General features: G+C 45.9%; 1 protein-coding gene across 4 annotated transcripts; it reads right to left on the reverse strand.

Annotated features, from left to right (window-relative positions):
- Positions 1-2,375: 2,375 nt before the first annotated feature.
- On the reverse strand, positions 2,376-23,314 carry LOC144671482 (SERTA domain-containing protein 1-like). 4 transcript variants are annotated; one of them, XM_078533418.1, is made up of 3 exons: positions 23,189-23,314; positions 8,771-8,864; positions 2,376-5,076 (listed from the first exon to the last, which is right to left on the reverse strand). In XM_078533418.1, exons 2-3 carry the CDS (start codon positions 8,782-8,784, stop codon positions 4,266-4,268), a joined length of 825 nt encoding a protein of 274 aa, XP_078389544.1. In that variant the 5' UTR covers positions 8,785-8,864; positions 23,189-23,314; the 3' UTR covers positions 2,376-4,265. The 4 variants fall into 4 exon arrangements, with proteins under 4 accessions (XP_078389544.1, XP_078389548.1, XP_078389547.1 ...); XM_078533422.1 differs by lacking the exon at positions 23,189-23,314 and adding an exon at positions 14,638-14,659; XM_078533421.1 differs by lacking the exon at positions 23,189-23,314 and adding an exon at positions 12,857-13,027.
- Positions 23,315-23,332: the final 18 nt, after the last annotated feature.

Raw genomic sequence — 23,332 nt, forward strand, 5'->3', positions numbered from 1 at the left:
GTTGACCTTTTTTTCATTCTTTCACAGGACATGAGCGTCGCTGGCTAGGCCAGCATTTTTAACTCCATCCCCAATTGCCCTTGGGAAGTGGATGCTGAGCCACCTTCTTGAACCATTACAGTCCACATGGTGTAGCTACACCCACAGCGCTGTTAAGGAAGGAGTTCCAGGATTTTGACCCAGTAACAGTGAAGGAACAGTGATATGGTTCCAAATCAGGATGATGGCACTTGGAGGAAAACTTCCAGTTGGTGGTAATCCCATGTGTCTGCTGCCCTTGTCCTTCTAGGTGGTAGAGGTCACGGGTTTGGAAGGCATTGTCGAAGGAGCCTTGGTGAGTTGCTGCAGTGCATGTTGTAGATGGTACACACTGCTGCCACTGTGCGTCGGCGGTGGAGGGAGTGAATGTTTGTGGATGCGTTGTCAATCAAGCAGGCTTCTTTATCCTGGATGACGTTGAGCTTCTTGAGTGTTACTGAAGCCACACTCATCCAGGCAAGTGGAGAGTATTCCATCACATTCCTGACTTGTGCCTTGTAGATGATGGACAGGCTTTGGGGAGCATTTCCAGCAGTTTCTGTTTTTATTAACAGATAGCTGGTTCCCTCTTACCCAGTGTAGCCTGTAGAAAGACCATCTTAAGCCAAGCGCAAAATCATCGTGTTGGGTAGTGGGGGTTTGGGAACTGAGAAGATAACAAGGTCAGGGCTCCAGCTCCAGTGTAAGCTTTGAAAATTATCAGTGCTCTATGCCTCCTTGCCTAACCACACTCTGGAAATGCCATCAGCAGGAAAGGTTAGAGGAGAACTGACCAAAACAAAGATAAGAAAGGATGCAATGGAGAGAGAGGTTGGAAGTGAGGGTTCGATTGTTCATCAGAAGGCAATCCTTTCTGGCATCTTTCCAGAAACCTGAGTGTGTTAGAAGATCCCTCCTATTCATATTTTTCCTTTTCTCCCAAGTCTAGTGAATGGGGTAGAAGTTATGTTACAGTTGTAAAAATCTATGGTTAAATTGCATCTGGTGTTTCAGCGCTGGGCACCACACCTCAGGAAGGATATATTTAAACTATAGGAGCTGTAACACAAATTTACCAGAACATCCTTGGTCCTTATACTTGCCTCCTTAAGACTTTTGAAGTGATTTCACATAAAAGTAGCACTCCTCTACCCTGCATTATTTGTGGTTTGACCCAGAAAGGCAATTTAAATACTAAAATCTGCTGTGAGCCATTGCTTTAGGCCGCAACTTGTGCATATTGACCAATTCTAGGCCCCATAATTCCAGCAGGATGTCAATGTCTTGCTTTCAGAGATTTACCAGAATGGTACAGGAGATGAGGGACTCCAGCTATGTGGAGAGTCAGGGGCATGAGCCACTCATTGCAGAATCTGACCTGATCTAATAGCCTTCGTGTTTACGTGGCTGGTCAATGCCAACTTCCTAATATCGAGTTGACTTGTGTGAAGTGGGGAGTGGGGTGTGTGTTCATGGCTATATATCTGTTCCTATATTCATAGACAAACTGGACACTCATGGAGTGGCAGGCCTTTCTGTTGATGGAGGGGATACTGGGAGTGGATGGTCACTGGAGTAAGGTGAGCGATGGCCAGAACTTAGAGCCTTCAATGCACAGAAGTTCAACCCAGAACTAAGTGATCCAGTGTGTTTGTCCAAAAACCTCTAGTCATTTCCACATATACCCTGATGGTATCTAAAGTGCAATCTTACCTACCTTGATCAGCTCAACAACCTCCAATTAGGGGCCTATCCATAGCTCAGCACGGGATTGGATAGGACACGGGGCAGGTGGGATGGGGGGGTGGGGGGCTGCAGTCTGACTCTGGGGGAAAGAGGAACATTGAAATGAAAATTTAATCGTCAAGGGTCATCTTGCTGAAAATAAGGGTGCCAGGGAATATAAATGTTTTCACAATAACACCCAGTGTTAAGTAGCAAACAGTCCTAGACAGCTCCCTCTACACTGTCCCCATCAAATGCTCCCAGGGCAGGTACAGCACAGGTTAGATACAGAGTAAAGCTTCCTCTACAGTATCCAATAAAACATTCACTAATGAGAGAAGATGTTTGGACAGGAACTTTCCAGGTGTTGGATTGACCTCATCCCAAAGGATCCTTGGAACTGCAGATGGTCATCCAGCCTCGAGTCAGAGCTAATTCTCCAAACAATTATCTCCTCTCAAGAGCATGAACCATCCTGTAGCCCTCTCACAAGCATAGTATCAGCCTGCAGCCTTCAGGGGTCAGAGATGAAAGGGTGTTTGACCAAGGCAGTAAACCATTGAACTGTGTACACGCTCAGAGAGCCCACTGCCACTCTCAATGGCTGGCAGGAGCCAGAGAAACAGCACAGGAAATGTCAAAAGGAAAAGGTTTATTGCTTTAAATTAATTCTGTTAAGCTCAAAAGCGGCACAATGTCATTTCATTATTTAGTTAATGCTGACAAAAACAGGCATGGAAGAAATCAGGACTGGAATGATCCACTTGTGAACTGACCCAGGGTGGGGGATGGGGGAGGGACAGAAGCAGAACAAACCCCAGCTTCACAGTTATGATCAGTGTGCCTCCACAATGCTTTGGCACTGTTCCTCAGTCTCTGGCTGCTTCAGTCCCTCTACGTCCCCTCGATCGAGCTCCAAGATCTTGCCTGGCTGCTCAATAAATAAATTTGAGTGGATCTCCCTTGGTCACAAGCTCCAATGTTGGCATGCTCTGCCTGCAGTGTGTGCCAGGGATAGTCTGCACCCATCTCACCTCCATCATGGAAGTGACAGAGTGAATGTCCACTTTACATAAAAGTTACAGCATTGAAAAATATACAAGACTGTCACAGTCAAAAAAAAAGACAACAACTGGACAAAGCCTCCATGACGGGTAACAAAGGAAGGGGGATAAAGAGTTGGGGCCTGCGGAACCTGGACCCCACATAGGGTCTGGGGCCTGCAGAACCCCTACCCCAGGGAGAGTCCGGGGCCTCCGGAATCCCGACCCCAGGGAGAGCTTGGGCCTGCAGAACCCGGACCCCCCCTGGGGAGTCAGGGCGTGCGGAAACCATATCCCAGGAGAGTCAGCACCTTCAGGTAAGGAAAAAAGTGTGAGAAATAAACAAATCAAATGACTTAGCATCTTCAAACATACCCATAAGTCAATGTTTATCAAGTGTTACACGTTACCATCCAGGAGTAACATAGGCATGCAGGAGAACAAAAATATATATATCTCAATATTAACATACATACAGAAAGTTCAAATTGGGCATGAAATCTATAAGAATAAATGGCCATTGTGAAGCCCTGGGCTGAATTTGGGTTTGGGAATAGGAGGACCTACAATCTGCCTTCTGCCTGAATACCCCAGACTGTGAAGTGGGAGAATAATCAGCACCCTTTTTCTTGAGCTGCCATCTCAGGAATAGTTAGAGCCTTTAGAAGGACCGAAAAGAGAGCAGGTATGCTCTAATTGGGCATTGGGACGGGAACTTTTTTTTATTCTTTCATGGTATGTGAGTGTCGCTGTCTAGGCCAGCATTTGTTGCCCATCCCTAATTGCCCTAGAGAAGGTAGTGGTGAGTTGCCTTCTTGAACAGCTGCAAGTCCACCTTATAAACAAGGAATACTCTCCCCCTGCAACTCCAGTGCTCAGACACACAGGTAGGTCAGTCTGTGTCCCATCTCTGCAGCTCAAAGAAACTTCCTATTCACTATGAGCACCTCCACATCAGAAGTAGAGGACCACCCCTTCCCTTCAGGACCACACAAAATTTTACAGCACAGAAGCAAGCCATTCATCCCAACCAGCCCATGCCAGTGTTTATGCTCCATATGAACCTCCTCTCACCCAACTTCATCTAATCCAACAGCACAACCTTGTATTCCTTTCCCTCTTGTGCACAAATCTAGTTTCAACCGTGTAGGCTTGTTACATGTACAAGTGTCTGCCAGCAGACGCTAGAAGCCATCTCATCCTCATGGGAAAAGCATGATCCCAGTGGCTTTAAAGTGGGGACTCTGCAGGAGCGGCCAGAAACTCCGCACAGAGAGAGAGAAGACAGAGAGAGAGTAGACAGAGAGAGAGAAGACAGAGAGAGAGAAGACAGAGAGAGAGAAGACAGAGAGAGAGAAGACAGAGAGAAGGGGTGTAACTGCAGCCCAAAGAATTCTTGTGCAAGTCTTGCAGGTTTTCAGAAACATCAGTTAATGTTTCAAAGTCTACAAAAGAGAATAAAGCCCCCTGCACAAATCGTCAACCAACAAGGAGGTCCATCAGATTCTCCAGCTCAGTGAAGTCCATCCGGCTGTTGTGGGGCTTTGTTGAAGGGGAGCCTCGCGAAGCTTTGATAGGCTGGCTGGTGGGACAGGCCCCAGGGGAGAGGCCCTGCTGGACGTCATACATGGAGGTGTCAATATCCTCGAAGATCGCGTCGAGGGAGCCATCGATGAGGAAGTCATTGGAGTCGGCGATTTCGAAGGCCGCGAAGATGGAGTCGGGGGGCCTGGGCTCTGCTCGGGGGTCCAGGCTCGCTGGCTTCAGTGGCAAGAGGTGGTCATCTTCAGGAGGAACCTGGCTTGGTGGAGGGCTCAGGTCCTCCACAAAATCCAGGTCTTGGAGGATGGTGGAGATGGCGGAGGACAGCGAGCTGTCATTACCCGAAAGGAGGGAGAAGGGCACCTCTGTGAGGCTTGGCGATGGTGCCCCGCTGAGGTTATTGTTCAGGTCAGTGGTGGTCTCCGCTGCCGGCTTTGAGACTGGCCCCAGCTGCTTGGCACCACTGGCAGGTTGCTCTGGTGGCTGTGCTGGCTCCAAACAGGCTGTGGGCACCTCGTTGCGGCCACTCTCCCGGTGGATCTCCGCTTGCAGCCTGCGCAGGGTGTTGGCGATCAGCACCGAGCGGTGTAGGTTGCGCTCAGCCAGCACACAGTTCTGGTGCAGTTTGAGTAACGAGAGGTCGAGCAGCGTGCCGCAGTGGAAGTTTTGCGGAGCACACTCTGCCGCAGGCTGCCCGCCGCCATCATCTTCATGGCGTTTCCGCTTCACTCCTTTGCCCAGTGGGAACCTAAGCAAAACAAAATACAAGAAGCTTCCGTCAGCAACTCAATCAGAAAGTGCCAGAAATCCTCAGCAGGTTCAGGCAGCATCTGTGGATAGAGAGATAAAGTTAACATCTCAGGTCACCAGAACTGGCAAAACCTAAGAGATTTAATAATTTTTAAAACAAGTACAATGGCAGAGACAAAAGAAGGGAGAGGGAAGGGAAAAAAACAAAAGGGAGGGATCTGCAATGAAAACAGAAAATTCCGTAAATACTCTTTAGGTTTGGCAACATCTGTGGAGAGGGAGGGGGAGAGACAGACAGAGTTAAGATATCAGTTCGAACAGAAGATAATTGAAACGTTAACTCTGTTTCTCCCTCCGAAGATGCTGCCTGACCTCCGTATCAAGTATGAAAGTAAGGATAGCATGGGTGAGAGTTTCAGCAGCTGATGAGCTGAAGTATGGGCAGAGGTGAAAGTGGGCAGTCCTGGTGATGGGGGAGGATAAGGGATCGGAAGCTCAACTATGGCTCAAACAGGGTGCTGAGGTTGTGAAGAGTTTGGTTCAGCCTCTCAGTGGCCAGGGAGAAGGATGGAATTGGTGACAAGGAAATGGAGTTAGTGGCAGGGGCTTCAGTCTATCCAATCTTTATTGGAGGAAATTTCTGCTCATCCATGACTGGTTGACCTTTCTCTGGCACTAGTTCTAGCACCTTAAATAGCTTGACTGAGCTACCTCAAAGCAGACTGGGTTCTAACGCATGGAATATTTCCAGCATTTGTTGCTGTTTATTATAGATTTCCAGCATCTGTAGCATTTGGCATAATTAAAAAGGTCAGTGATTTAAAAAAAAAATTCTTTCACAGGACGTCACTGGCTAGGCCAGCATTTATTGCCCCTCCCTAATTGCCCTTGAGAAGCTGGTGGCGAGCTGACTTCTTGAACCACTGCAGTCCATGTGGTGTCGGTACATCCATAGTGCTATTAGGGAGGGAGTTCCAGGATTTTGATCCAGCGACAGTGAAGGATCAGGAATATAGTTCCAAGTTAGGATAGGACGCAGGAGCGATTTAATGACTAAAGGGGTGAGGGTGCAAGGCAAATAGAGATGGTACTGGGATAAGTAAAGACACAAAAGATGGGCCTGGAGGAGGTGTAAATGGAAAAAGCAAAATCATTATCTGCCACTCCTATCTTGGGAAAACGAGAGCAGTGGTTATGATATAAAAGCTGTTAACTCAGTGTTGAGGTTGGAAGGCTGTAAAGTGCCTGATCAAAAGATGAGGTGATGATCCTTGAGTTTGCATTGAGCTTCACTGGATCAGTGTGGGAAGCCAAGGGCAAATAGCACAAGTAGGAGTGAGAAAGGAGAATTAGAACGGCAAATGATCAGAATCCCAGGGTTGCACTTGCAGACTGAATGGAGGCATTTTGCAAAGCGGTCGCCCAATCTGAATTTGGTATCCCCAATGTAGAGGTGACCGCATTGTGAACAGCAAATATAATGTACCATGTAAATTGCTGTTACACCTGTTAGGGGTTTTTGGGACTCTGGACAGTGTTAAGAAATGAGGTGAAAGGTCAAATACAATCAGTAATGAAGAAGGTTGCAAGGTTGAAAGTTCTTGCCCTTCAATGAGGATGCAGGACAGACACCCCCCAGTGGCCCACTGCGGTACTGTGTCCATCCATGAGTTAAACCCCAGTCTGTGTTGAGGTAGCTCAGTCAAGCTATTTAAAGGTGCTAGAACTAGTGCCAGAGAAAGAGACGGATCAACCAGTCATGATGAGCAGAAATTTCCTCCAATAAAGATTGGATAGACTGAAGCCCCTGCCACTAACTCCATGTCCTTGTCACCAATTCCATCCTTCTCCCTGGTCACTGAGAGGCTAAAGCAAACTCTTCACAACCTCAGCACCCTGTTTGAGCCATAGTTGAGCTTCCGATCCCTTATCCTCCCCCATCACCAGGACTGCTCACTTTCACCTCTGCCCATACTTCAGCTCATCAGCTGCTGAAACTCTCACCCATGCTATTCTTACTTTCATACTTGATTGTGCCAATGTGCTTGTGGCTGGCCACCCAACTTCCACTTCTAAAATTCAGCTCATCCAGTACCCTGCTATGTCCTAACTCGCACCAAGTCCTGTTCACCCATCACCCTGTGCTCAGTGACTTACTTTGGTTCCCATCCACCAATGTATCAAATTTAAAACCCCCACCCTCATGTTCTATTCCCTCCCTGACCTTGCTCCTCCACATCTCGAACTTCCTGAAAAGCTCTGAGAACTCTATGTTCCTCTAATTCTGGCCTCTTGTGCATCCCCCCACTTCCATCACCCCACCATTGGTGGCCATGCCTTCAGGTGCCTAGGGCCCAAGCTCTGAAAATCTTTTCTTAAACCTCTCCACCTCACTTTCCTTCTTTAAGGCACTCCTTAAAATGAACCACTTTTGGTCACCTGACCTAACTGTTTCCTTCTTTGGCCTGATATTAATTTTTGTTTGATTTACATGCTGATGAGGCACCTTGGGATGTTTTACTAAAGGATCTATATAAATGCTTGGTTCCAGCCACTGTTTGCTGTCTGATGAGCCTCACTGAACTGTGCGCGCCTGGGCAAGGATAGAACCTCATGGAATAACCATGAAACTGGCTCACACGCAAAGACAGCCAGCTATTGCTTTGAGACCTTCATTTGGGGGGGGGGGCAGTCAGCACTTATTGGCCTGAGGACATTGAGTCAACATATAGTGTCAGATTGGATCAGGAAGGGGTGGCAGGTTTCCTTCCCTAAACAACATTAATGATCCGGTTTGTTGTTTAAAACAACAATCTGGTAACGTTGGTTACCTGCGTTAAAAAATTGAACTTAAATTTCACAATTTGCCATGGCGGAATTTGAATTTATGAGCTCTGACTTGCTGGCCCAGTAACAGAACAACCAGGCTGCTGTACCCTAACTTGCATTTATACTGTGATTTTCATGACCACCGGATATCTTGAAGTGTTTTACAACCAATGAAATACTTCTTTTGAAGTGTCATCGCTGCTGTAATTTAGGAATCGCAGCAGCCAATTTGCTCACAGCAAACTCCCACAACTCCCATATGATAATGATCAGATAACCTGTTTGTGTGATGTTGATTGAGGGATAAATATTGGCCAGGAGACCGGGGAGAACTCCCCTGCTCACCTTTGAAATAGTGTCACAGGATCAATACATCCACATAAGAGTGCAGGCGGGATCTTGGTTTAACATCTCACCCGAAAGGCAGCACCTCCAAAAGTATAGTGTTCCTTCTGTACCGCACTGGAGTTTAGCATGGATTTCATGCTAAGGTCCTGAAGATGGACTTGAACACATAAGCTTATGACTCAAAGGCAAGAGTGCTACTCACAGAGCCACGGGTGACACTGTGGGTGTCTTGTGGGTTTTTACATCATTAAATGGCTCTTATGTAATATCCCAAATCAATGTGATGAAAATCTTGGCTGTCCACTGGCAGCAAATTGAGCTTGTTGCTGTCTCAGGAGATGAGAGGTGCACCCTTCGCCGTCCCCGCCCCTTCTAGGAAGCAAATTCCTTGACTGTAGGGGATAAATTGAGAGGAACACACAAGCTGCCCTCCCCCGAGGAATGGTTAGACATTAACCGCCGACTCTACCAACTTTACACAAGAATAAATTTTGCCGCCAAAGGTTCTTACGCACCTGACGGCAGCCATTGGCTGCTTCCGAGAGACTGCCTCGCAAGCCGGTGAGATGTCCGTGCTTTTCACGCCTCGTCTTCAGAACCATTCAACACCTAAAAACAAAGGAAAAAAATTGGATTAGCTCAGGTTCCGTTACAAAGAATGTACAAGGAAATAGGTCATTCGGCCCAATGGATCCATGCTGACCTTTATGCTCCACATGAGGTTCCTCCAGTCCTATTTCATCTAATCAGCATACCCTTTCACCCTAAAATATATTTATTCTGCTTACCTCACTACTCCCTCGGTAGCGAGTTCTACATTCTCGCCACTGTCTGGATTAAGAAGTTTCCATTGAATTCCCTATTGGATTGATTAGTTTATATTTATGATCCCTAGTTTTGGTCTTCCTATAAGTGGAAACATCATCACTGTGTCTACCCTATCAAAGCTCTTCATAATTTTAGAGACTTCTGTTAGGTCAGAGCGAAGGACCCCAGTTTCTCCCAAATTCCTTACTGAATTCATCATAGGGACTAATGGTCCCTAGTTTTGATCTTCTCCGCAACTGGAAAGATCAAAATTCTCAGGGGAAAGCTGAAGAGAGCAGAGGAGATGATGTCAGTCACCCATGGGTGCTGGAAGGAAATGGGGGCTAATTAATGGCTCCCTAGGATCTGGGATTGCCCTCATGAACTGGAGAGAGGCCCACACGATGCCAACATTCACAAAGGGGGACATCAGGACTAGGAAATTACAGACCCAGTAGCTTTAGATGTCAGCCTTAGCTCAGTGGGTAGCATTCTCACCTCCAAGTCAGTAAGTCACGGGTTCAAGTCTCACTCCATCAACTTGAGCAGGAATCCAGGCAGGGCTGAGGGTGTACTGCACTGCATTGTTGGAGATGACGTCTTTCAGATGAAATGTTAAATATTACTTGATTGACTTTGGGGGTTGGAGAGAAATTTGCCAGATTTCTTCCTCCCTAAATTGTTGCATCAGCCATGGCGTGGACTGGAGCACAGCAATCTAGACTGACACTTAAGTGCCTTACTAAGGAAGTGCAGTGCTATCAGGCATGAGAGGAGACGTTAAACCAAGGCTCTGTATGCCCTCTTGGGTGTACATAAAAGATCGCACAGCACTATTTCAAAAAGGAGCAGGGGAATTCCCTCCAGTGTCATGGTGAATATTTATCCCTTAATCAACGTCACAAAAAAAAAACAGATTATCTGATCATTATTTCATTGTTGTTTGTGGGAGCTTGCTGTGTGCAAATTGGCTGTCATGTTTCCTACATTACAACAGTGACTACACTTCAAAAGTACTTTGCTGGTTGTAAAGCACTTTGGGATTTCTATGCTACTGGTTAAGGACACTAAGGTTGGATTTTACTAGATTGTAGGAAAAAAATTGTGTTGGAAGAGCTCCTGAGAAAGTTAGAGTTAAATAGAAGACAGTGCAACCAGAAGACATTGCATTCAACACAGTAAAGGTGCAAGGATGGCATTAACTCTTTGCTGCCTCCATAACTCTTATCCTTCATCATTTCCACCACTAAGAAACTAATGTGCCTCCTCTTTCTCCCACCTTCCCCAGCAAACTCTAAAAGCAGTTTGCAGAGACTCTCCCAACCCCACTTAGTCCTTCAATGATTACAACTCCACACTACTGAGATTGTTTGTGGTACCCCCACCCCAGCTCACTCACTGATCAAGTACTGAACCTGGAGATTTTCTCACCTGTCAATTGTTCACAGCCACTAGACACTGTGTCACTGACTGAAGACTAGCAGAAGTATCCCTTTACCCTGGTTAACACTGTTCCAATATACAGTACAAAATAAAGAATATATTACCCCTTTGACTGGTAACACTGCCCTGTGTACAGTACAGAATAAGGAGTATATTATTTTTCTATCCTTGATAACATTGTTTTACAAACCAGGATAGCCCAAGCCTGATTCCTGGTCTATACAGAGTTGACACTCAGCAAGGTACCTTTAAGTGGGATTAAAACAGGCAAGGTACTTACTGTAGATTCCAGCCCAGTGACTTCTGCTGTTTAGTGCCATGCTGAAGTTTAGTGAAGCCAGGTCTGAGTTACTCCTCCGACCCATTCCCAGTCAAGGCCCAGGTTGCAAAGGTGTGATGAGAGGACACACTTTCAATTGGGCCCTACCAGTGCTGAGGCTACTCAGATCAGAGCCCTGTACACTTATATGCCTTTGAGTGCAGAGAAGCTGAAGACCCCCTCACCAATTCTAACTCCCAGCTTATCTGATTCCTTCCCTGTTGGGTGTCAGCTGTGGCTCAATGGGTAGAATTTTTGCTTCTAAGTCAAGCAGGTTGTGAGTTCAAGTCCCACCCCAGAGGATTGAGCACAAAATCAAGGCTGACATTTCACTGCTGTACTGAGGGAGAGTGGCACCATCGGAGGTCATCAGATGAGACATTAAGCCGAGGCCCCAACTTCCCAATCAGATCGACATTAAAAAGATCCAATGGCACTATTTCAGACAAGAGCAGAGGAGTGTGCCGGGTGTCCTGGTCAATATTTATCCCTCAATCAACATCACTAAAACTGGTTATCTGATCGTTTATCCCAGTGCTGTTTGGGGGGAGCTTCATGTGCACAAATTGGCTGCCAGCGGTTCATACCTTAAAACAGTGACTACACTTCACGTTTGTGTACAAAATTATGAGGGGAATAGATAGAGTGGACAGGAAAAAATTGTTTCCCTTGGTGGAGAATTCTAGAACCAGGGGACATAGATTCAAGATAAGTGGCAGAAGGTGTAGGGAGGAAATGAGGAAGAACTTTTTTACGCAGAGGGTAGTGGGTGTCTGGAATTCGCTGCCCAAGTTGGTGGTAGAGGCAGAAACTCTAAACTCTTTTAAAAAGTACCTGGATCTGGACCTTAAGTGCTGTAAGCTGCAGGGCTATGGGCCGGGTGCAGGAAGGTGGGATTAGAAAGGGCACCTGGGTGTCCTCGGGCTGGCATGGACAAGATGGGCAAAATGGTCTCCTTCTGTGCTGTAACTTTTCTATGGTTCTACTTCATCTGCTGTAAAGCTCTTTCAGATATCCTGAGTCTTCCTCTCCTGTCTGTATAAGGGTGTCGGTACACAGGAGGGGGAGGGACAGGGAAGACGGATACGCGTTGTCCCTTATAACAGACATCAGTTCCCCTAATTGCGAATCACTTGATTCTCAGTCCGAGTGTTCAGATCCCGATTTCAGTCACAGACCCAGGGGGGCGTGGCTCATCCAGAGAGACCACCCCTCGCTGTGGAACATAAAAATGTAACTAGCGGGAGCAGTGTTAACAAGAGTAAAGGGAGGAGGCTCAAGCAGAAGAGTTAGAATCACATCAGGAAACAGGGCGAAAGGTTGTCAGAAACCGGAGGCTTCCAAAGACAAGGAGAACGGACCCAAAAACGACAGCTCTGAACGAGTCAGATGCTTCCCTCCACTGGGACCGGGGGGGGAGGGGGGAGGGTGGTTAACCACTAAGAGGGGGGTCCAGGGAGATGCCCGAGCTCCCACCATCAACATCACAATTTAAACCTGCCCCCACCGGAGTGATATCTCCACTTGACGGATTCCCGGAGAATGTCAGGCCGGCCTTTCCGAAGCAAGTCACAAATAAAACCCGGAGCAGAACTAAAACCAAAACTCCCGCTCCGTGGAACTGCTTGGGATGGGGAAACCCGAGTCCCCATCATCATCATCATCATCAAGTGACTGGGGAGACAGAGGGAGAGAGAGAGAGAAAGAAAAGGAAGATCTCCCCAGCCTTGCTCCCAATCCCAAACACAGCAACAGCTTAGAAATAACACAGGCAGCACCTTAGTGATCTGGGGAGAGCCAGCTGGACATAGTATGGGCTCTGAGAAATTACACCCTGCCACTTGCCTCGATTCCCTTGAACGTTTAACCTAACCGCTATATACAGCAGGGAAACAGACCATTCGGCCCAACTGGTCTGTGCTGGCGTTTTATACTGTCCCACAAAAGCGTCTTCCAATCCTGCCAGAATATTCCTTTCTACTTCATATGTTTTACCCAAAAATACGTCAAGACCACAAAACACTCTGCATACCTGCCAGGGATGCCCCGAGCTGCCTGGATCCGTGCCGGCTGGTTCCTGTCAAACAGCAGCTGAGAGACTCCCATCCCCATCACATGATATAGAGTAAAGCCAACCCACGCACACAGGAAGTGAAACTGAAAGTTAAGGAGCCTTGCTCCCTCCCCCTGCCGTTCACAGTTACTCACTGACGTCGTGCTCCACAGGCGGCTGGTGACTGCAATTCCTCCCACTCACCAAGCAGCATAGAAATTGGTATTAAAATCCCAGGCTTTCCCGAATGGCATCCTCCACTGGCTGGCTGCATCCAAGTCAGGTCGCCATGTCAGATTCAACGTCCCACTTTCGAGCAGCTTCATTTCAAGCATACCTGTCAACTTAACCCGGAGGGGCCCCAGAGGTTAGGGGTTCAAATCCCACCACGGCAGCTCGTGAATTCTTAAAATCCAGCCCATTTGGCACCAGAAATTTATAACCTTAAAGACATCCAAGTGGGTGGCAGGGTCCTTTCTCCGGACCTTACCCAGTCTGGCGTGACTCCAGCCATACACTATTAATGCCCTCGAGGCACCTCTGCACTATAAGTAATAAAAAACCAGCCCTGGCTACCACCAATAGGAGCAAATATCAAACAGCTGGGGATCAGAGCAATGGAGAGTGACAGGACGGAGGGGGAACGCAAGGAGTTAATGGGACAATTGAAATTTCGAACTGGAGGAAGCTACAGTGACAAAGTGGGGGCTGAGAGAGCAGCCTACACGCGAGTCACGGCTGACTCACCCCATATCACGACGATCAGAGCAGGATAGCAAAAATCAGCTCAGCAATGAGTGCTTATGGCTGAGATAGATAGATCCTTGTAGGGTGGGGGTATCAAGAGATATGGAACAAAGGTGGGTGAATGGGATGGAGATAGACAACAGTCACGATCTTGATGGCAGAACAGATTCGAGGGGATGAATGGCCTCCCTCTATTCCTACCAGATCAGGGAATAAAATAACACGAATTCTGGAAACCAGAAGATATTGAAGATGGGGTGGCAACCGTGCCTTTACCAGTTGATTACCCTGTTGCTTTGATTTCCAGAATGTTTTGCATTACCTGATGTGTGCCCTGCAATCTGACTGGAAACCAAGAATAGAGCTCGATTTAAAAGGTGCTTCCATTGACTGCACTGCCAATTCAAGGGAAACATTCGACTTAGATTTAGTCCTTTCCTGTGCCTAGTGGCACATGAGGCAGACAAAACACTTGCTTATGTCTGTTTCCATGGCTAGTTTTTTCCTGGAACAGGTCACCAGCCTGTCGTCAGAGGCTATAGCTTGAGGAGTGCCACTCTGCATCAAACATGGCTGACCAGGAGCGTCTCCTGCTCTTACTGCCTGCCATAGGTGTATCAGAAGGATTTACAAGCTGGTAATCAACCTGTCTGGTCATGTTATGAACGCACCTTCTGTGGCCATCAAGACCTGGAATGGGACTCACGCCACAAGACTTCCCTAAGGAAGCATGAGCAGAGTTATATGAACTTCCCAACCTGCACACAGACAGAATATAGGGAATAGCCAGAGGAATAACATAAATTTTAAAACCATATTTAGCCCTGGTGATACCACATCTGGAGTGGTGCGTGAAGTTCTGGTCTCCCCATTTCAAAACAAAAAGATATATAACCCAGAAATAATTATGACAGCTTTACATAGAATTTACACAGTGGAGCAACTGGCCATATCAGCCTAGTTACTCCATATGCATCACCTCCCATTCCATCCATCTTAGCCCTTCAGCATACCTTTCTATTCCTTCTTCTTTCATGTAGTCAGCTAGATTACTTTTGAGAGCACCTAAGCTATTCATCTCAACCACTTCCTGTTGTACCAAGTTCCACATTCTAGCCACTTATTGAGTAAAGGAATTTCTCCTTATATCCCTATCGGATTTGTTAGTAACTATCTTGTATTTATGGCCTCTGGTGTTGAATTATCCCACAAATAGAAACATGCTCTCTACAGCTACACAGTGCAACATGTTTATAATTGATCATTTTAAAAACCTCTATACAAGTTTGTATAGAACATTGGCTAAACCATAAGATAAAAGCAAAAAACTGCGGATGCTGGAAATCCAAAACAAAAATAAAAATGCCTCGAAAAACTCAGCAGGTCCGGCAGCATCTGCGGAGAGGAACACAGTTAACATTTCGAGTCCGAATGAGCCTTCAACAGAACTAAGTAAAAATAGAAGAGAGGTGAAATATAAGCTGGTTTAAGGGGGGTGGGACAGGTAGAGCTGGATAGAGGGCCAGTGAAAGGTGGAGATAACCAAAAGATGTCACAGACAAAAGGGCAAAGAGGTGTTGAAGGTGGTGTTATTATCTAAGGAATGTGCTAATTAAGGGTAGAAAGCAGGACAAGCAAGGTACATATAGCCCTATTGGTGGTGGGGTGGGGGAAAGGGATCGAAATAGGCTAAAAGGTAGAGATAAAACAATGGATGGAAATACATTTAAAAATAATGGAAATAAGTGGGAAAAGAAAAATCTATATAAATTATTGGAAAAAAAGGGGGATCAGAAGGGGGGTGGGGATGGAGGAGAGAGTTCATGGTCTAAAGTTGTTGAACACAATATTCAGTCCGGAAGGCTGTAAAGTGCCTAGTCGGAAGATGAGGTGCTGTTCCTCCAGTTTGCATTGAGCTTCACTGGAACATTGCAGCAGGCCAAGGAAGGACATGTGGGCATGAGAGCAGGGTGGAGTGTTGAAATGGCAAGCAACAGGGAGGTCTGGGTCATGCTTGCAGACAGACCGAAGGTGTTCTGCAAAGCGGTCACCCAGTCTGCGTTTGGTCTCTCCAATATAGAGGAAACCGCATTGGGAGCAGCGAATGCAGTAGACTAAATTGAGGGAAGTGCATGTGAAATACTGCTTCACTCGAAAGGAGTGTTTGGGCCCTTGGGCGGTGAGGAGAGGGGAAGTAAAGGGGCAGGTGTTGCACCTTCTGCGGTTGCATGGGAAGGTGCTGTGGGAGGGGGTTGAGGTGTGGGGGTGATGGAGGAGTGGACCAGGGTGTCCCGGAGGGACTGATCCCTGTGGAATGCCGCCGGGGGGGGGCTGAAGGGAAGATGTGTTTGGTGGTGGCATCATGCTGGAGTTGGCGGAGGATGATCCTTTGAATGCGGAGGCTGGTGGGGTGATAAGTGAGGACAAAGGGGACCCTATCATGGTTATGGGAGGGAGAGGAAGGTGTGAGGGCGGATGCACGGGAGATGGGCCGGACACGGTTGAGGGCCCTGTCAACCACCGTGGGTGGAAAACCTCGGTTAAGGAAGAAGGAAGACATGTCAGAGGAACTGTTTTTGAAAGTGGCAACATCAGAACAGATGCGACGGAGGCAAAGGAACTGAGAGAATGGGATGGAGTCCTTACAGGAAGCAGGGTGTGAGGAGCTGTAGTCAAGGTAGCTGTGGGAGTCGGTAGGCTTGTAATGAATATTGGTGGACAGTCTATCACCAGAAATTGAGACAGAGAGGTCAAGGAAGGGAAGGGAAGTGTCAGAGATGGACCATGTGAAAATGATGGAGGGGTGGAAATTGGAAGCAAATTTAATAAATTTTTCCAGGTCCAGGCGAGAGCATGAAGCAGCACCGAAGTAGTCATCGATGTACCGGAGAAAAAGTTGTGGGAGGGGGCCGGAGTAGGACTGGAACAAGGAATGTTCCACATACTACATACATACACATAAACATTGGCTAAACCATGTTTAGAGTACTGTGCACAGTTTTGGTCTTCATATTACAAAATGGATGTAGAGGTATTAGAGAGAATGCAAAAAGAAATATCCAAAGGGATACCAAAACTGAGAGGTTCTAACTATCATGAAAGTCCGGAGGGCTCTTTTTTCTAGGGATCTTTAAAATTATGAAAGGGTTTGACAGGGTAGAAGTGGAGAAATTGTTACCACTTGAGGCATTGATCAAAACAGGAGATTATAAATATGCAATAGTTCCTAATAAATCCAATAGGTAATTCGGGAAAATCATCTTTACCCAGATAGTGATGACAACAAATCACTCAATACCACCCAAGGTAGTCGAGGCAAATAGCACAAATGCATTTAAGAGTAAGCTAGATAAACACATGAGGGAGAAAGGAATAGAAAGACATTATTAACGAGTTAGATGAAGAGGGGTGGGAGGAAGCTCCTGTGGAGCATAAACACCAGCATAGACCAGTTGGGTCCAATGGGCTGTTTCTGTACTGTAGGCTCGTCGTAACTATCAGGTCTCCTCCAAGTTCAGACAAGAAAAGCCCCAATCTGTTGAAGCTTATCTGATAGCGTTATTATTCTTTGGTTTCTCCAATTTTACTTGGGGTCGATGGTCACAATGCTGGTTGATCACTTTTCTCTATCTCCTCCTTTCAATCCCGCTGTGTGTTTAAGTCTCTCATCATCCCATCTTTCCATCTAGTCTTAGACCTTCTTCTTCTACTCCTTCCTGGCAGCCCCATCTTCATCACTCACCTCACCACATTTCCTCCCTCTCTCCTCACATTTCAATCTCTTCTCAGCTACTTTCTTCGATGGTCCCACAATCTTCACTCACCCCTTGGTGTTCTGGTTCCTGATTTTTTTTCCTTTCTTGTTACTTCATACATCCATCTCAGAATCCTCACCCCAGTCGCTCCCCTCTTCTTGGATGTTGCCCAAATTCCTGTAAGTGTCTTGTAGCTTCTTCCTTTCAGTTTCAGATATTTTTCTATCATATAACACTCAGCTACACATCTTCCAATTACTCCAAGCAGAGCTAATCAATCAATCTGTTGCTTACTTTCCCAGTCGCTGTAATCTCTCAATTCTGGTACCATCCTTGTAAATATTTTTTGCACTTTCACCAGTGCTTCTATGCCCTTTCTATAGTGTGGAGACAGGACAGTGCATAGTATGTGAATTGCAGCCTGACCAGGACACTATACAAGTTCAGCATAACTTCACTACTTTTGAATTGTTATCCCTAGAAATAAATCTCAGCGCTACATTGGAATTTCATTGTTTTGCTGACCTGTATTGTTACTTTATTATTCCTGGATCCCTTTGGTCTTCTATCAGGTTCAGTTTCCATTCAGTTTCTTATTTTCTAGCCCTTAATTTACATTAAAGTTAATTTGTATACTGCAAGATTTTTTAATGTCTTCTTCTATGTTGCATTCTCCCTCAGTACTAGCCATACACACAGTTTGGTGTCATCTACAAGTATGATATTGAGTTACTCATTCTGGAGTCCAAGCCTCTGCTTTCCAGTTCGTTTTTTAGACAATTTGCTATCCATTCAGCCAGTTGCCCACTGACTCCACATGCCTCAACCTTTGTGTTATGACCACAGCCGATGTTAATTGCTAAGCAAACCCAAATCTCAGAGGGAAACTTGGCTTACAGGCCATATCTTATTTTTTGTATTCTGAAAATGAGAAGAAAACATACTGAGCTTAGCAGCAATAAGTCCAGTAACACTTTTGGGATTTTAAAAATTAAAAGTAAAAGTTTAATTAACAAGAAGAAAACAAAGCACACAAGATTATAGTTATGCAGTTAAAATTAGTCTGACAAAACATTCCCCCAAAAGACTCCCTACTGGATCAGACCCACAAGTAAACACCTTCCAGGCAACACTCCCTTATAGATGTTTAACTATAAAAATCCAGTAATATTACCCAGGCAAACTGATGTAGCTTTAATAAAGGGATACCACATGACCTCTTAAACTTTCTTCCACTCTGCTGTGTAAATCCAACACTTCAGAACAAGACAACTTTTTGCAGCCCGACTTTTCTGGCTTGACTGGATGGATGATTCAAACTGCATCTTCTTCCAGCCTAGAGCTGTTTCCAGGAGATCTTCCTCATATAGCCAACAGCCAACAACCCCTAAGCTCTCCACAGCAACTGTAAAATACCTTTTACTCCCTTTCATCGCAGGTTCTATTGTTCTGACACGTCTTTGAAACTCAAATCCTTCCAAATATAAAATCTTTCATGTTTCTATTTTGTCTCTGCTTTCAGGTCAATTAAATGTAATATGCCATCTTTTTACCCATGGAACTCCTGTAAGATGCAGACGTGTTTCTTGTAACCTCTGACTTCCCTTTGATATTCAAAAGAACTCTCAACTTATCTAAAAATGCAAATGTTAAAACCAACCTATTTACTTATACTTGAAACCCACCATAATATCTCATTACAAATGCACGCCTAATGCCTCTATCCTTTCATATCTTAAACCTGCCAGACAACCTGTCTCTAGTGACGTTTCCCCAGCTTAATCAAGTCATTTACACACACACAGACACACAGCCTTCCTCACAGAATGGCACAGTATTCCCCAAAAATATTTTAAAAATCCATTCTCAAACTTTGTAATGAGCCTACTATATGGTACCTAATTAAAATAACAGTAATGGAAGATTACAGGAGGGTTCAGGGCACAAGGTGTTAATGGGATAATTGACATTTCTACCTGGAGGAGTTTGAAGGGATCCGTGGGGGTTGTAAAGGCAGGAGAGGAGCCTACTCATGAATCAGGGCTGACTCATCCCACTGCATGATGAGGGTTGGATCCAGAGTCCTCAACTGCCTAGGTCCTAAATTCCAGAATTCCTTTCCACAGCCTCTCCATCTCTCTCTCCTCCTTTACAGGTTCTCCTTAAAACCTACTTCTTTAATCAAGCATTTGATCACCTGCCCTAATATTTCTCACATGGCTGAGTGTTCGTTTTTACCTGACTACATTTCTGTGAAGCAGCTAGGGACATTTTTAAAGGCGCTCTGTTACTGCAAGTGACTGTTAAGGGAATGATTGACGTATGAGGAAAGATTGGCTATTCAACTCTCTCTTCATAAGCAAAAACCAAGAGAGGACACAAGAGGGACGTTTAAAAAAAAGACTTGCATTTCTAGAGCATATTTCATGATTATTGGATGTCTCAAAGTGCTTTACAGCCAATTAAGTGCTTTTTTGAACTGTAGTCACTGTTGTAATGTAGGAAGCAGGATAACCAATTTGCACACAACAAGCTCCTACAAACAGCAGCAAGACACGACTAGATAATCTGTTTCAACGGTGTTGATTGAGGGATAAATATTGGTCAGGACTCTAGGATAACTCCCCTGCTCTTCTTCGAAATAGTGCCATGAAGATTTCTGCATCCATCTGAGGGGGACAGATGGGGTCTCAGTTTAAAGACTCACCCAAAAGACAGAACTTCTGGCAATGCAGCATTGCCTCAATACTGCACTGTGTGTTAGCCGTGGATCAGTTGGTAGCACCCTTGCATCTAAGCCACAAGGCTAGGGGTTTTAAGTCCCACTCCAGTGCTTGAGCACAAAAATCAAAGACTGACACTCCAATCGGGGACGATCCAGGACAGTCTTGCAGTCCACAACCTCCCATATATTACAGCCCTGACATACTGCCTGCACTGCTATTTCTAGTCTTTATTAATTTGTTTTGCAGTAATTTATCTCTAGAGCCAACAGGATCACTTGAGATCTGGTATTAATTATTTGATGGGTTAGTTTGTTAGGTAAATTAGTAATTTACAGATTATTTATAATTGATGTAACCCAGAGAGCCAATGTTAGTTGAATCCCTGTAACATAGTTTTTTTTTATTCTATGAAGAGGGGCAGGGGTTGCTGGTTAATTTGTTGCCCATCCCTAACTGCCCTTGAGAAGGTGGTGGTGAGCTGCCATCTTGAACCATTGCAGTCAATATGGTGTAGGTACAGCCACAGTACTGTTAGGGAATTCCGGGATTTTGACCCAGCGACACTGAGAGAACAATGATATATTTCCAAATCAAGATGGTGTGTGTCTTGGAGGGTAACTTGCATGTGGTGGTGTTTCTATTAATCTGCTGCCTTTGTCCTTCTGGGTGGTAGAGGTCATAGGTTTGAAAGGTGTTGTTGAAGGAGGCTTGGTGAGTTGCTGCAGTGCATCTTGTAGATGGTACACACTGCTGCCACGGTTCGTCGGTGGTGGAGGGATTGAATGTTTAGGTGGTGGATGGGCGGCCGATCAGGCGGGCTGCTTTGTCCTGGATGGTGTCGAGCTTCTTGAGTGTTGTTGGAGTTGCATTCATCCAGGCAAGTGGAAAATATTCCATCACACTCCTGACTTTTGCATTGTATATGAAGGACAGATTTTGGGGAATCAAGTGGTGAGTTACTTGCTGCAGAATTCCCAACCTCTGGCCTGCTCTTGTAGCCACAATATTTTTATGGCTAGTCCAGTTCAGTTTCTGGCCAATGGTAATCCCCAGGATGTTGATAGTGGGGGATTCAGCAATGATAATGCCATTGAGTGTCAAGAGGAGATGGTTGGATTATCTCTTGTTGGATATAGTCATTGCCTGGCACTTTTATGGTGCAAATGTTCCTTGCCACTTATCAGCCCAAGCCTGAATGTAATGCAGCAAGACCTGGACATGGACAAGGACTGCTTCAGTATTTGAGGAGTCACGAATGGTGCTCAACATTGTGCAACCATCAGTGAACATCCTCACTTCTGACCTTATGATGAAGGGAAAATCATTGATGAAGCAGCTGAAGATGGTTGGGCCTAGGACACTACCCAGAGGAACTCCTGCAGTGATGTCCTGGGACTGAGATGATTGACCTCCAACAACTACAATAATCTTCCTTTGTATTAGATATGACTCCAACCAGTGGAGAGTTCCCCCCCCCACCTCCCCCCTCCCGATTCCCATTGACTCCAATTTTACTAGGGCTCATTGATACCACACTTGGTCAAATGCTGCCTTGATGTCAAGGGCAGTCACTCGCACCTCACCTCTTGACTTCAGCTCTTTTGTTCACATTTGGACCAAGGCAGTAATGAGGTCAGGAGCTGAGTGTCCCTGGCGGAACCCAAACTAAGCGTCAATGTACAGGTTATTGCTAAGTAAGTGCGGCTTGATAACACAGTCAATGACACTTTCCATCACTTTGCAGATGATCAAGAGCAGACTGATGGGGTGGGTTGGATTTGTCCTGCTTTTTATGGATAGGACATACTTGGGCAATTTTCCACATAGCTGGGTAGATGCCAGTGTTGTAGCTGTACTGGAACAGCTTGGCTAAGGGCGCAGCAAGTTCTGGAGCACAAGTCTTCAGTACTATTGCCGGAATATTATCAGGGCCTTTGCAGTGTCCAATGGCTTAAGCCATTTCTTGATATTAGGTGGAGTGAATCGAATTGGCTGAAGACTCCCATCTGTGATGCTGGGGACCTCAGGAGGAGGCCAAGATGGACCATCCATTTGACACTTCTGGCTGAAAATGGCTGCAAATACTTCAGCCTTGTCTTCCCTCCATCATGTTCAGAAGTGGTCCACTTGGGTTATTTAGTCCCCTAAGATTTAGTTATCGAATCTGATTTATTTCTTTATACTTTCACCTAATTAGCTTCGATTTAGGTTGGCAGGAGAACACATGGCGGTGTGGGGGCAATGAGCAAAAGGGGGAGTGGGGGCAATGAGAGAAAGGGGGAGTGGGGGCGATAAGAGAAAAGGGGCAGGAGAAGATGGGGTAAGACTGTTGGAAAGTGTAAATCTGAAGCGAAAACAATGACCAGTCAAACAGTCTGGGACAGTGCATGAAGATTAACCACTCGTGTGGTATCAGAGAGCATCTAACACCCACAGAAACAAACGCCAATGACAGTTACAAAGGAGAATGGATTAAAGCCGGACACTCACTGTCACTAAAATGGTCTCTTGCAACCTGCCAACTCTGGCCCATTTTGGGCATTGGCGACCCAGCTGTATTCAGGGCACTGAGCCTCAGGAACTTTCCGTACTGATGCAAAACTTTATACCCCCTATTGACTCCAAACCTGCTCCCAGAATGTTCTCCCTCTCTGAACGGTGCCGGTAGAGTTAAACTGGAGAGGAGGGGACAAGGTCGACGCGGAGTCTGCTCTATTCGTCACGATCCCGAAGGCGCTCTCTCCTGCCAGGCTGAGGAATGAATCACTCGCTATTTACGAAGTAGTACTCACGCAATTCTTACCGCCTCTTACCTTCTTCCTCTCGCTCTCCCCCGCGCGCCTTCCCCATCTCCACTATTTTTTTTTGTTGTCTTTCACTCATTTTTTGTTTTAATTAAAACATCAGGATCGCGGGGATTCCCAACAAACTAGAGCTTTGGGGAAATTGAATTTGACTCGAAATCCAATCTTTAAAGTCAAAGTAACAACTCTTATTTTAAAAAAAAACTCAAGAAGATCCTTCCTTTACCACGAAAGTATCCACTTTGGAAAGATACATGAAACTGACACTTTGTAACTCACCCTCTGTGTCCAGCCAGCGCGCCACATTGTAACCTTTCGCTGTGTCAGTTTCACTCGCTCCGGCGAGTGTCATCTGCTTCCGACCGCGCACCCGGATCTAGTTGCTGGGCAACTTGACAGGGGTGGTGTGGAGGGAGGAGAAAG

This window comes from Cetorhinus maximus, chromosome 32, assembly GCF_964194155.1.
Source record: "Cetorhinus maximus chromosome 32, sCetMax3.hap1.1, whole genome shotgun sequence".
Lineage (NCBI taxonomy): Eukaryota > Metazoa > Chordata > Chondrichthyes > Lamniformes > Cetorhinidae > Cetorhinus > Cetorhinus maximus.